The sequence below is a fragment of the Calonectris borealis genome, chromosome 1, assembly GCF_964195595.1.
Source record: "Calonectris borealis chromosome 1, bCalBor7.hap1.2, whole genome shotgun sequence".
In the NCBI taxonomy this organism is placed as follows: domain Eukaryota; kingdom Metazoa; phylum Chordata; class Aves; order Procellariiformes; family Procellariidae; genus Calonectris; species Calonectris borealis.
In genome coordinates, this window is record NC_134312.1 from 220665337 (window position 1) to 220680717 (window position 15381).

A 15381-nucleotide genomic window follows, 5' to 3' on the forward strand; every position below is an offset into this window, starting at 1 on the left:
TTGTAGGTCCCTTCCAACTGAAGTAGTCTATTCTATCCTATGTAACTCTGCAAGGTTTGATCTTATAGCGTTCATTGTCAGCGCTCTTCCTGAAGTTTCTGGACCCCCATTTCCCTGGAAAGATCTTTCATTTGTAGCAGCGACTCTGTGGTCGTGCAGGGATTCGAGGGTTTCCATTTGGGAGAGATTAAGCAGCAAGCATTGCATCTCCGGTTCCCTGTCTCGCACACAAGCACCGGCTGCCTTGTCCAGGCTATTCCGCATGTTGTACACGGGGGACTCCGCATTGCCACAAGATTTATTCCTGCAGCTCTCTTTCTCTGAAAGCTCTTTCTCTCTGCTGATACCTCAGGTGAAATTTGCATTAAATTTATATTTCCATTTTTTTCAAGACATGATTCCATTCTTATCTATTGGATGAACAATCACAGGTTTTGTTGGATAACAAGTTACATTTACCATGAAAAAAATTAAAACATCCTCAGTACTGTAATCCGCCTTCCCAAGACAAAATCTGGATCACAGGGGGTGCAAAAGTCTAACTCACTGCTGGATGGACATGAGTGATCTAATCATGATTTATGGCTTTAAACCAGTAGTATTTAAAAACAAACATTGCTGTTGGGAAGTTCTAAAATACTCAGGTGGCTGATAAATTTCAAAACTTCGTGATGCTTTTGTCTAAATTTTTCTCTTATTCATGAATATTTTATCCCATAGTCATAAATGAAAATGGAAAATTAATCAGCAGCGCATTCATTAACCACTCTATGAACCTGGGTAATTTATGAAATTCGTATCATCTGCATATGTAAGTATGTATATCTCTGTTTTCTGGTTTGTGGGCAGTACACTTATTTTTCGAGTTTTTTTTATTTCAGTGTAGATGCTCCCTGGTTCATCATGTGGTTGTCAACAGCTCCAACTCCTCCTGTTACAATTCATCCTGGCAGGCATCCCCGGGCTGAAGGTTTCCCACGTCTGGTTTTCCATCCCTTTCACTTGCATTTACATTGCGTCCCTCGCGGGGAACTGCACAATCCTTTTTGTCATCGGGACTGATCCTAGCCTTCACGAGCCCCTGTACGAATTCCTATCCATGCTGGCCATCACCAGTTTGGGTTTGTCTCTGACTACAATGGCAACTGTGATGAGTGTTTTCTGGGTCAACTACAGGGAAATCAGTTTTGATGCCATGCCTGTTTTGCTCAGCTTTATTTTGTTCATTTCCTCTCCTACATGGAGTCCTCAATACTTCTGGCCATGGCCTTTGATCATTATGTGGCCATCTGCTACCCGCTGAGATACTCCTCCATCCTCACCAATGCCAGGATAGGCAGGATCGGGCTGGCTGCTCTGTGCAGATGCCTCTTAGGAGTGCTGCTATCACTCTTCTTGCTGAGAAGGTTGCCCTTCTGCCAGTCCCATGTGCTCTCCCACACCTACTGCCTGCATTGAGGACCTGATCAAGCTGGTATGAGCAGACATCACATTCAGTAGCATGTACGGGTTAGCTATGGTCATCCTCATAGTGGTACTAGACCCATTGCTCATTGTTTTGTCATATATTATGATTTGTATGACAATTGCAATCATCGCATCCCAGAGGGAGCATCTCAAGGCTTTGAACAACTGCCTGATCCATATCCTGGCAGTCCTGATCCTGTACATCCCCATGATTGGCTTGTCTGTGGTTCACCATTTCAGCAAGCATGCTTCCCCCTCCCGTTCATGTCCTCCTGGCCAACATCTACCTGCTGGTTCTCCCCATGCTGAACCCCATCATCTACAGCATAAAAACTAAACAGATCCACAGGGGCATCCTCAAGGTCCTCATGCCAAGGAAGAGCTTCTCCCCATGGCACCACGGCATATACAGTACCTTTGCTAACTGCTCACCACAAACTAGTGGGATGAACTCATGCTGTGTACACCATTGTTACTAATTGAATGTATACTTCTGGGTGAAGATGGAAGGAATTAATATTCAAATTAATTTAAATCATTGTCTATGCTCCTTTATTCTGTGATTTATCACAGAATTTTCTCTACTCTGTGAGGTGTGTTGTATTTCCACTGCCCACTGAAGGAGTTCATGCTCCAGAAAAACTTAAACGCAAGATTTTTTTTTTTCTTGGCCACTGAGATTGTAACATACCTTGCTCCAGTATTTCTAATAAGTACTGTAATGAAGAATTAAACCCCAGTTTAGGAAATAATTCAACATGTGATTAAACCTATGTGATTAGTCACATTGTTTGCATTCACCAAGTAAGAAGCCATTCAGCCACCAGTTATGAAGCCATCAGGAACAAAATAAAGCACAAATCTTAAACTCCTTTGTTTCCTACCTAAATGTGGGTGATTGCAACAGTCTTGGATAAGTATTTGCCCACTTGTTTTTCATGGATGCTCAAGTCTACCTTAGGGATTGTAGTCTTACCAGGCAAGCAGTACCTAGGTAACCTCATCAGTAATACCATATAAGGTCAGGATGACTTAGATAATGTTATCAGAAATAGAAAATTTGGAGAGTGATGTAGCAGATCTGGGGCCAATGGAGGAAAAAAGTAATGAGAGGCAACTTGTTTACCTGGGAGAAGATTGGAGTGGAGAAAGGAAAGGTCAAAGGCAGTGAAAAGAGGGGGTCAAGAAATGGTAAAAGAGACAATAAGGCATGTAAGTGATGTGTTTGGGGCTGTCCAGGGTGACAGCTGGGCCACCCTGCACTTGACCTCTGTATCTGGAGCAGAACCAAAACCCAAAAACCATGCCACAAGAGTCAAAGCTGTTCCTATGCTCAGGAGGTCTCGGGGAGGCAGTCTGCTTTCCCTGGCTGATGGAGAACACCTGGGTGAATGGATCAGGCATCCTGGTATCACCTTGTCAGCATCTGCCCAACACTTCCAGAGTCGTTGCTAAATGGCTTCCTTTAGTGGTACACCGTAAATACTCTGAAATCATGAAGCTATGATGGCCGTGTTATAAAGCTATGCAGATGTGCACTCACTTTCCCTATGTAAAGAGCAACCATCCACTGCTTGTGCCTCCATGTGTCTGATATGCATTATAGGAAGAAATATTGTGCAGCAGACTTTGGGTGGCTGATTCTCCAAAGAATGCCCTATCTAGTAAAATCTATAAGGCACATGTGTTCCTGCTTTTAAATTATTTTAATGACCTATGTAATACCTTTGTATACCTCAAACAAGAAAATCAGTCACTTGAGAGATTAAGTGCCTCTGAGAACTCCCAACAGTGGAGATATATGAGGAGGATTGTACTGAAGCAGTTACCAATCTCAATTGTCAAGGACAGAAAGTTAAAATGGGAAACAAGTTTTTATAGTTGAAACCTATAGTGTCCTTAAGAGTAAACATGCTTGGCATCCAGCATCCTGTACCTGAGGTATGTAACACCACAAAACACACATCTTAGACTGGTAACCTAATAAAAGAGTTTCTTTAGGAAAACTGTGCATACTCGTTAATACAGCTGGGAATTGGGATGGTGTTACCATGGGTCCCCTGGAGCTGTGGACAGACTCCCTGATGTCTGTGGCATTCTGCAGGGGCACATCTGTGACGGTCTGGATGAGGGGTTGACTCCATAGATGTTTCGTTGCAGAACTGTCTGCCTTTATTTATTCTCCCCCAGGAGGTTAAATGTGCCAGTGCAGAATGAATTTATACAGTTCGGTTAACTGGCTCAGAGCCTTAATGTCTACTTCTCCGGCCCTTGTCCCATGGAGTTTTTAAAATTTCCAAGGACTGAGGTCCCACCCCCACGAGGAAGAATTTTTCCTTTACTGTCCAACTGAATTTTCCCCTCTTGCAACTTTTGTACCCGTCCTCTTGTCTTTTCATCTCTGATGAGTCTGACTCCATTTTATCTGTAATCTCTTTCAGGTATTGGAAGACTTTATTTAGAAACCTCTTTTGCCTTCTTTTGTTCGGGTTAAAAAAGCCCAGTCGCTTCAGCATCTCCTTGTATGTTGTGAGCTCCAGCCACCTGACCGTCTTAGTGGTCTCACCTGGACTTGCTCCAGTTTATCATTACTTTTGCATGTATGGAAGGATCCCAACTGGACAAAGTACTCCAGTTGCAGTCACACACTTGCTGATTAAAGGGAAAAATCTCTTCCCCTGACCTGGTGGTTGCACTCTCACAAATGCACTCCAGTCTGCGGTTGGCCTTCATTGCTGCAGGGGCACACCGAGGACGCATGTCCAACCTGCTGTCCACCAGGCCCTTTCTGAAGAGCTGCACTCCAGCCAGTCTCAGTCAGCACCAATGCAGGGGCTGTTCTGTCCCACGTGCGGGAATTTGTGGGGTTTTATGAACCTCAGCTGAGAATTTCCAGGTGTGTTTTCTCACTGTTTTGACAAGGCTCAACCTGCGAAGCACTGGGTGCCCAGACCTGACTCAGTGGCTCATGAATGCCCACCAGTTAGGTGAGTGCCTAAGCACTTTGAACAACCCACCCCCCGAGCCCACATCTCCTTCCGCACTTCTCATGCCCAGGTAACGAAGTCACTCGGAACTGAAGAAACATCAAATCCTGCGAGTCTCAGTGTGCCCCAGGGTGGGGAGGTGCTGGGACTGGCCGTGACTCCAGCAGCTTCTCTGTAAGGAGCACGTTATTTCAGGCGTCTCTTAGGCACGCAGACATGCATATATGCCTTAGTCACGATGACTCACACTTGATACAGAATCAAAAATAAGAAAACATTAATTCTGGAAGAAATGATTCATTAGCATAAGACCATTATTTATTGCTGTCATGGTGTTGCCTAAAAGGAATGTAACAGGCTCTATTTCCATGTGTATTTGCTCTCTACTTGCACCTGGACTGGGGAGGTTTAATAAGGTCTATTGCCTAGCAGCCAGTGGAATGAAAGGCTTGGCACCTAAAGTCCGTTAAACACCTCTGAAAATCTCTGTATAAAATGTGAAAGCCACAACACTGCTAATTGGTAAGCTTCATGCACAAAGGGGAAACCTCTCAAAGAATACTGCAAGCCGTTCTCTAGTTCTTGCATCCATTTCAACTAAACTGACATTGAAATTAATAGAAGATACCTGTCTGCTTCCCTTGTACAGGCAAAGTGCAGTCCTCTTGAGTGGTCACGATTTAAGCTTTCTCAGTTACATTAAGACATCTTTGAGCTGAAGGTGGTAGCTCAAACCTCCAGAAAAAAAAAAAAGCAAACAGAATAGTTAAAGGTTTGTGAGCTGCACCCACCCTGCCCATCCATTTGCTGGGGATCTCCTTTGGGAACAAGCCCAGAGACCTGAGCTCACAGCCTGAAGAAATGGCTGGAGATTGATCCATCCCATTTGAATCCGTTCCCCAGGAGCACTTGCCCTTTTCGCTCTGTGGTTTTCTGACTGTGATTCTGTGATTTTACACAGCTTCCCCCTTTTCTAATGACAGGTTGACCTGTGTTTGTGTTTTGCTTTCACAGAGCAGCTTATGCAACCACTGCTTATCGTGTCAGCCCTTAGCATCACCATCTTCCAGCCTGCCAAGTTGAACCTCTGAGGGATGGAGCAGCGTGAGAGAATGACAGTAGAGACAGACCTGCCTCAATTTGAATAGCATCTTCTTTTGTAAATACCCCGGCCAAAGAACAGATGAGCTATATCTTCAAAGTGCAGAAGTTCCTGGTGATTTAGGGTGGATTAACGTTATGGTACTCAAACGGAAACATTGCTCTGTGATCCAATGCTGAAGACGGAACCAAGTGCTTTTTTGAAAACCAGCATATATGAAGAATTTTCAAGCTGAGTACCGAAACAATGAGGTAGCAAACATTTCTAGTCATTTTTGAACATTTAGGCCATTATATGACCACAGAGAACATTAAAACCCAATAATAATAAAATCTGGTGCTTCAAGAGATGAATTCTGTATCTTCTGTGCTTTGCCTGATGCGGCGGCTGCCAAGTTCAAACATATAACTGCTGTATGCTCACGTATCTTCAGTTTCCCCACGCATAGTATCATTAGAAATAAAGTCAGATACAGATAACCTCCAGTTACTGCAGTGTCTGGAGACTGCGATGTCTATAGGGTAAGCCTAAAGTCCAGGCTTAAAAATGATAGGTGCCCAAGGGAGAGGACCCAAAAGGGTTAACACTTGCTCTAGGACTAGATTCACAGTGGGGATTTTACACATGGAAACACCAGGCTCTCCCAAAGTTCCCATTAGACTCCAGTCCCCACAGTGTTGTTTCAAGGGTGTTGTGAACGTGAGAGTCACCAACCTGGAGGTGGTGTCTGAGGGGCCAGGTCAGCTGTTTACTCAGGTTTATTTCTTGCATGATGACTGCAACAGCCAAATCACCCTTGGTAGGTGAGATAAGGAGCTTGATTTATTGGCACTTCTAATTCTGGTTTTCAGCAGGAGTAAGGAGCACTTCAGCTGTGAGATGGTTTTGCTTTGTTTTTAAAGCTTATAATCAGGACACAAAACAAGGGTTTACCTTTCATCAGGAAACTTTTTCCCAGGTCAGACTGCAGGCGGGTGCCTTGCCTTCACTCCTCTGGGAGGGTTTGTTTAAATCTACCTGTCCTCCCCTTTTCTCAGCTTTTTAATGTCTGCCAGGTGAACCGTCCTGGGAAATGCAGTGCAGCCTTGCAAAGCCAGCAAACCTCTCTAGTCCTTTTAGACTGAAAAACCGGGGGGCAGTTTGTAGATGAGGCACAGTCTGCCCAGTACAACGCTTCCTCCTCCCAGGCATTAGAAGTCAGGTTACGCTCCAGTGTCTTTTCCCTTCCCTGCTCTTGAGACCTACACTGCTGGGCTGTTCTCATGGTCACCAGACTCTTCCAGGATGAGGAAGGTTCAAGACAGCACATTATCTTTCTTCTGTTTTTCTTTCAGGCTAGATGGCTGCTGAACCAGAGGAAGGTGAGCGGTGGGTGGTGAGTGGATCCTTCCCAGGCGATGGCAGTGTGCCTGGTGGGAGCAGGGAAGGTTGGAGTCCCTGCTGCCCTGAGGGACAAGAGCTGCTCCAGGGCGCAACCCTGGCTCTGGAGGCCGCAGGGTGCAGGGAAGGAGCCAGGTGAAGCACGGACGAAGCTGGGGCTCGCTCTGCAGGAAGGTGGAAGCAGAGGCCCCAGGTCCTTTTTTAAAAGGGTGTGGTAGGAAGATGGTAAGGCCCAAGGCTCATGTCCTCACTGGGGAATAAGATGTGACCAGTCCTGGCTTGGTAATTCAGAGGGCGCGTGTGCACTGCCTGGGGAGACGGGTCTGCTGCTGCTGCAGCTGCTAATGGTACCCCGGCGAACTGATTCAGGTTCCACTGCGGCAGGGGGTACATCTCAGCCGGCGCATCTGGATTCACAGCGCGCGCACACACACGTGCCTGTGGTTCCTCACCAACCCTTGCTGCATGCTGGAGAACTTGGGGCACACTCTGCCCACGAGGACACGCGGCTGTACCCGCTGCAGGGCCAAAGGACTGACACACCATGTTCCCGCGTCAGCCTGGCTTTCAGCCTGCATGGTCTGAGAGCAGAGGCATTTTCTTTCATTTCTGTGTAAAACTAGAGCACGCACTGGCTCCAAGAGAAAGAAGGCCCACGTTAATGACTGCTGTGTTTCTTTAACAGAGTTTCAGGAGACAGAGACTGTATGTGACAGAGATCTCAGAAGCAGATTAAATGTTGGGACTGGTTTGGCTCAGCAACCCCCAACACCTCCAACACGCTCGTATTCCCTGGGACAGGTCTGCTGTAAACACAGAGGTACCAGATGATTGTAAAAGTCGTGTGCAGTGAAAGGGCTGGAGGACACTTCGTCTGCCAACCAGCGCTCCAAAGGCCTTGCGACCTGCCCCTCCAGCCTCCTGGAGAAGATCTCCCTGGGAACATCTCCCTCGTGCTGCAGGGATACCCCCTGACTGCAGGTCTTCAGCTCGTGATGCCATTCCTTTTAATCCCATCACACCCGGACTCACATCCATAGCTTGTTGTTGTGGGGAGATCTGGTGCAACCAGCTCAGCCGCTGCTTGTGATGACAGCCCTCAACATCACCATCGTCCAGCCTGCCACCTTCCTCAGTTACCCTCCACGTCTGGCTTGGTCTCCTTGTCTGCACCCTCTACATCATCTCCATTGTGGGGAACGGCACTGTTCTCTGCATCTTACGAGAAGACCAACACCTCCATCAACTTCTTCCCTTGCATGATGTCCTTCAATGACCTTGAGGTCTCACTCTCCACGCTGCTCACAGTGTTCACCACCTTCTGCTTTGACTCCAGAGGAGTCAGCTTCAGTGCCTGTTCAGCCCAGATGTTTTTCATCCACTCCATCTTCTTAACTCAGGACGGCTGCTGGCCATGTCCTTCCATTGCTTCATTGCCATCTGTAACTCCACCACTTCCCTGGGCAGCCTGTTCCAAGGCCTGACCACTCTTTCAGTAAAGAAATTTCTCCTAATGTCCAATCTAAACCTCCCTTGGCGCAACCTGAGGCCATGGTTGAGTCACCATCCCTGGAAGTATAAAGACGTGTAGATGAGGCGCTTAGGGACATGGTGTAGTGGGCATGGTGGTGTTGGGTTGACGGTTGGACTCGATGACCTTAGAGGTCTTTTCCAACCTTAATGATTCTATAATTCTATGATTTTCTCTCGTCCTATCGCTTGTTACTTGGCAGAAGAGACCAACACCCACCTCGCTACAACCTCCTTTCACATAGTTGTAGAGCATGATGAGGTCTCCCCTCAGCCTGCTCTTCTCCAGACTAAACACCCCCAGTTCCCTCAGCCACTCCTCATCAGACTTGTGCTCCAGGCCCTTCACCAGCTTCGTTGCCTTTCTCTGGACACGCTCCAGCACCTCCATGTCCTTCTTGTAGTGAGGGGCCCAAAACTGAACACAGGATTCGAGGTGTGGCCTCACCAGTGCCAGTACAGGGGCACGATCACCTCCCTGCTCCTGCTGGCCACACTATTTCTGATACAGGCCAGGATGCCGTTGGCCTTCTTGGCCACCTGGGCACACTGCTGGCTCATGTTCAGCCGGCTGTCGACCAGCACCCCCAGGTCCTTTTCCTCTGGGCAGCTTTCCAGCCACTCTTCCCCAAGCCTGTAGCGTTGCCTGGGGTTGTTGTGGCCCAAGTGCAGGACCCGGCACTTGGCCTTGTTGAACCTCATACAGTTGGCCTCAGCCCATCGATCCAGCCTGTCCAGGTCCCTCTGCAGAGCCTTCCTACCCTCGAGCAGATCAACACTCCCGCTCAACTTGGTGTCGTCTGCAAACTGGCTGAGGGAGCACTCGATCCCCTCGTCCAGATCGTTGATAAAGAGATTGAACAGGACCGGCCCCTAAACTGAGACCTGGGGAACACCGCTCGTGACTGACCGCCAACTGGATTTAACTCCGTTCACCACAACTCTCTGGGCTCGGCTGTCCAGCCAGTTTTTTACCCAGCGAAGAGTGCACCCGTCTAAGCCGTGAGCCGCCAGTTTCTCTAGGAGAATGCCGTGGGAGACAGTGTCAAAGGCTTTACTGAAGTCCAGGTAGACCACATCCACAGCCTTTCCCTCATCCACGAGGCGGGTCACCTGGTCATAGAAGGAGATCAGGGTGGTCAAACAGGACCTGCCTTCCATGAACCCGTGCTGGCTGGGCCTGATCCCCTGGTTGTCCCGGACATGGCTCATGAGCGCCCTCAAAACGAACCGCTCCATGATCTTCCCCGGCACCGAGGTCAGGCTGACCGCCCTGTAGTTCCCCGGATCCTCCTTCCGGCCCTTCTTGTAGATGGGCGTCACATTGGCGAGCCTCCAGTCGTCCGGGACCTCCCCAGTTAACCAGGACTGCTGGTAAATGATGGAGAGTGGCTTGGCAAGCTCCTCCGCCAGCTCCCTCAGCACCCTTAGGTGGATCCCATCTGGACCCTAGACTTGTGAACGTCCAGATGGCGTAGCAGGTCGTTAACTGCTTCCTCTTGGATTATGGGGGGTTCATCCTTCTCGCCATCCCTGTCTTCCAGCTCAGGGGGCTGAGTACCCTGAGGATAACTGCTCTGACTATTAAAGACTGAGGCAAAGAAGAACCATCATCAGCGCCACGTCTCAAGGGCAGCATCTGTGGACCTGCGTTTCCCATGTCTCTGCGTCGCAATGGTGGCTGTCTCCACCATATGCTAGGTTGGGGAGGACCTTCCTCTTCTTCTGATGTCCAGTATTTACCTCTCTATTTACAGTGCCTCCTGTTCTCAACTCTCTTATTTACAGTGTGAACACCACAGATATTTGAAAGGCCGTCCTCACCTAAACTGCCTAAACTGCCTGTGATTTAGGAGTGCAAGTCTGGAGGGATTCAAGTAATTCAGCCCAGACCCTTTCTGTCACAGAGGACGACAGAGCATAGCCCTTCTTATAACGAGATCGAATTCCACCTTGAACAATTGGGATTTTTGTCCCTACTACTCCCCTGGCAAGCTGTCTCTAACCAACAGAGGAGAGAGAGTTTGTAATTCTCATTTATAATAGTCTGTTCAGTCAATAGTTTTGTACTGCTGGTGTCTGGGTGGGTAAGTGGTGAGCCGAGAAGGTCTATGCATCTTCAAGCAGAGTTCATCTTACAAAGAAATAAACCCCACTGGGGGCCAGCCACGGGAGGGGCAGGGGGCGCGTGGCCGAGCAGCGCAGGTCATCAGCCACAGACCGTGTAAATCCGGCTCAGGAGCAGCCACCCAACTCACTGCGTAGCGTTAAGCAGCAGAATTAGAGGAGCCAGTCAAACGCCCGTGGTGTCGCCTGCCCCTGAGGCACTGATGGCCCGTGCACCCCACGTGCTGCACCCCGCCTCGGCGGCGGGCACGCAAGGCGTGTGAGGGGCTGCGCGAGCCAGGGGCCGTGGGCACGCGTCCTGCTGGGGGGCGGCGGCGGATGGGGGCTGGCCTCCCGCCCCGCTCCCCATCCCGCGGGGCGGAGATTGCGTCCCTTAGAGCAGCCACCCCGCACCCTCGACGCTTGGATGGCTTCACTGCGTTGCAGTTTGCAATCATCCCTCTAATTGGGCTTTCAGTAAACCCATGTGTCTAACCAGCCCGCAAACGTCTCTTGGTCTTCAGACTTAGCCATTAGACAATAGCATTATCTGTATTTCTTTCTATATTGCAGAGATCATTTGGGTTTAATGTGTATTTTATCAATACTTTATAGTCTTGAATACTGGGAGATGTGAAATACTACAGCTGCCTTGTACATCAAATCAATGTAAACACAATGAGAATATGACAAAAGAAGATGAATATGAGTAGTAAGTTATTAAACAATATTTCCTGTATGATTGCTAGAGGCAGAACCTATTTGTTTGTTATTTTTATTACATTACCTGAGAGGCTGCATTTAAAAATTCAGAGTGGCATACTACCCAGGAAATAGATATCTGTTGCACACCATTTTCTCCTTCTTAGTGGAAGAAATTTCATATTACGTTGCCCAAGATGTTGACTCACGTGATTCTGTGATGCCAGCTTTTATGTCTTTTACACAGTGTAAATAAAATGTGTTAAACGCTTAACACATAAAATGTGTTAAAAAGAGAAAAGAAGAAAAAAATGAAAAATATTGTTACATTGCCTGTTAGGTAGCAGATCTGAAGGAAAAATTGCCTTTTCATTTCACAGAGCAGAATTTTATAATTTGACAAAATGGAAATTAAAATAGTTTTAACACAAAGCTTCTTTGGACTTCTTTTTCTGAGAACAAGAACCCTGGAAGCATTTCAAGTAGCCCAAAATATTTTATTTCACTTGCAAGGATAAGAAATTGCCACATCATAAATAATGTAGACAGGAGAATTTAAGACGGTCTGTAGTAGGTGATTTCAGCCTTCTTTCCTTGATCATTTAATATACTTCGAAGGATACTTGGATCAGCTTCCTATGATTCCTAGAGAATGCAGAGAAGTAAACTGCTGCACAGCGTGCACAACCATGCTCTTTATCAGCACCCTTTGTGAATTCTTTGGGACTTATGCCCATGACCGATGGTCTCTAATCTAGTCTTCACGATGAGCAAGGCAGTCGTCGCTCTTACGTTCGGCATGCACAATGTCCCACCTTCCTGAAATAGCAGGAGACTCTGTCCCTGCCCACCTCACAGCCATTTACATCCTGGCATCAGCTTATACTAATATATGGTCCATAGAAAGAGAACCAGCCCTTTACACTTGTGAGGAGATGTTCAAAATCTGCAGGACACCTTTGTGAGAAAAAAGTCAAAACGCTGACGCTGCTCAGCCAGACTGCGTGCTGGAGGTCACCTGCGTCGTGGTTTAACCCCAGCCAGCAGCTAAACCCCACGCAGCCACCTCCTCCGGTGGGATGAGGGAGAGAATTGGAAAGGCACAAGTAGGAAAACTCGTGGGTTGAGATAAAAACAGTTTAATAATTGCAATAAAACAAAGTAGAACAATAATAACAATGGTACAACAACAATAACAGAATATACAAAGCAGGCAATGCACAGTGCAACCGCTCACCGACCGCTGACCGCGTGTCACGAACAGGGGGCGAGCCCCCCCCCCGGTTTTTATACTGAGCATGACGTCACATGGTATAGAATACCCCACTGGCCAGCTGAGCCCACCACCCTGGCGGTGCTCCCCCCCTGCAGCTTCCCCTGCAAGTGGCAGGGCATGGGAGGCCGGAAAGAGAAAACAAGTGTCTCCCCGGTGCAAGCACCAACAACCAAAGCATCAACGGGCCATCAGTGCTCCTCTCATACCAAACCCAAAAGCCAGCACACCCCCCACGCTACTGGGAAGAAAGTTAACTCTGTCCCAGCCGGAGCCAGGACAGCCTGTCCCTCCAGAAGCACAGCACCAGAGGTAGCTGTTGTAAATTATAAACTGTCCTTACAAATAAACAGTTTGCTTTACTTCTGCAGTAAGACTGCTTCTCTTTCCTAGGGATCCAGTGTCTGACAGCTTGGGATGGTAATGGCCTGAATCACTCGGATCTTTTGTGCAGCTGAAGTGCTCCTGGAGCCAAAAGTACCAAGGAAGGCTGCTCCAAGCAGCAGCCAGCACAGCCTGGACCACTTACCTGCAGTGCCAAGCCCACTGGGTAGCACGTGCACTAACAAAAGCATAATTTCCCTGATGTTTGAGTCGCCAAACCTTGCTGCTTAGTTGGTTCAATCCAGTTGCAAACAGCTTTATGCAGTAGGCATTCATATTTGCAGTGATGTCTGTGTCAGATTTACACAAGAGCATTGCACCGATTTTCAAGAGCATCCCCTGGGGGTACTGAGCCTCCCCATCGCTGCCCCACCAGAGCCTCGTGTCTAAATAACCAGCTGCCAAGTTTTGCAGTGTTGTTGCCACCATTCCATCTGCAGCCAAACGCAGATCACCAAGTACATTACACTTTCCCTGCCAACTCTTGGTAATTAAATATATGACTGTCTTGTTTGCAATTAATTTCTCCAACTTTCTTTATGTCAAGGGCTGGGAAACCTAAGAACTAAATGTTCCTGTGCCTAGTATAAAGTCCTGAAAACCGCAATATCTTTTCCAATAAACTGCTTGCAGGAAATTCCTCTTCCCTATGGCACATCAAAAGACAGTTTGACCTTTTCTGTGTCCTTTAGCAGATAGTAAACTGGGCCACCTCAAGATTATATTTGTTACTGTGCAGCTGAGGTTGTGAGCACAGAGGTAAAGATGCAGACCCAGAAGCATAGATGTGAATCAAATTGCTCGCTTGCATACAAAGCAGCAGGCAGCTCATTGAAAAGCAGACTTTCCAACTATGGCAAATTAAGTCCCATTGAGGCAGGCTAAGACTGCTGATAGAAATTACACTGTGCATTCAGCCTTTCTACAATCAGGAAAGCTTCTTCTGCAATGGGTTTATTCATTCACGTACTAGGCAACCTCTGCAGGTAGGTTGGTGCACATGGACAAAAGGGACAAGTTTTCAGGCTTTCCTCTCCAGACCTGAAGACAGGCAGTTAAGTTGATGCATCTCTTACAAGTACGTCTTTTTTGTGGGTTTTCTAATCATGTTTCAATCTCAGTCTTGCAGCCCTTTGCACAGCACCTGAAGTTCTGGACTTCATGTCTTGCGTTTGCCCTCTGCCCCCTTCACGCCCAACAGTCATTGCTGACTCTGCATTCACAGTCACGTTATCTCTTTGTCCCTCCATTGCTAAACCCCATCATTTACACCAATGAAACAATGGAAATTCACAAGGAAATCATCGGTATAATATCCCAAAACAACAACTGGCCTGCCCCTGACCAGCCTTGGTCAGCTGGCACCCACTCAGGGGGGCTGCAAACCCCGGAGCTGTACCTGGACGGCCACTTGATGGTGAAAGCTGCTCTCTTCTGGGTGCTCTGGAGATGTCAGCAGTGCTTCACAGACCCACATGATCCCACCCAGTCTCTGTGGGTTTTTCTCACTTTCTGATTTCAGTGGATGTCTCTGCCCACATTCCCTGTGCCACAGACCCCGTCCTCCCCTTCCCACCCAGAGGCTTTGTGCTTCCCTTTCCTCCAAGGGGTCAGTGATAGTGAAGTCTCCCTTATTACCTGGGTCTGGACACCTAATGTTGGTGTAACACAAGATCTTGCCCTTTTGTCTCTGGGCTCCCACTGCCTTTAGGATCTTGTCTGCAGTGAAGCACGGTGCTCCTTCCCCCTCCTTTGAGTATTGGCACTAACACAGTCTTCAGAGTTTGCAACACTCGCATCTCCTTCCCTAAGTGTCAGCACATGCTGCCTGCTGGCTTGCACTGCCCTGTACGGCCCTTTGACAAGAGCACTTTCGTCTTTGTGGTGTAGCTCTGGCTATCCCCACCACTACCAGCCAAGAGGAATTCGCACCCAGCGATGACTAAAGACTGATTCCTGCAAGAGGATTTGCATGAAAGAGGGGAGCTTTCTCAGGAGAAGGCTTGCGCAAGGGTCAGAGCTGCTAGCACTGCCCAGTGCAATGTGTCCTCCAAGGTGTGGAACAAGTGCCACATGCTACTTCTTGCAGTGACATCCACTGCCCGCGGACAGCAGCCCCTGGGTTTGCTCTGCTGGCCCCCAGGCTTTCTGTCCACTTCCCGTGGCTCTCAGCTTTTCCTCAAGGGTTTTAAGTTTACCCCATGGTGGCAGGGCCATTTCTGTCTGCAGGGTGCAGATGACAAGATGACGTGCGGTGCAAAGTTGCTGTTCTGTCCCTCCTGGACCAAATGTCCACAGTAAGTTTTGTGGTGACCTGGGGTGGGCGAGTGGGATGTGACGGGAGCCGGGTGCGGTGAGCCAAGTGGTCCTTCCTGAGCTGTGTCCCAGAGAAGAGACGTGTTGGCTTCCCAGTGCACTAGTGAATGGTTCAAAGCTGCAGCAGGGGAGGT

The 15381-nt window shown here is 48.2% G+C and overlaps 1 protein-coding gene across 1 annotated transcript; it reads left to right on the forward strand.

The window, feature by feature from the left end:
• The first annotated feature begins 818 nt into the window (after positions 1 to 818).
• Positions 819 to 1946, forward strand: LOC142080496 (olfactory receptor 51Q1-like). Its single transcript, XM_075146015.1, is given in 4 exon segments — positions 819 to 1192; positions 1195 to 1455; positions 1457 to 1726; positions 1728 to 1946. Coding segments are annotated over 4 exon segments (1056 nt in total). The 5' UTR covers positions 819 to 886.
• Positions 1947 to 15381: the final 13435 nt, after the last annotated feature.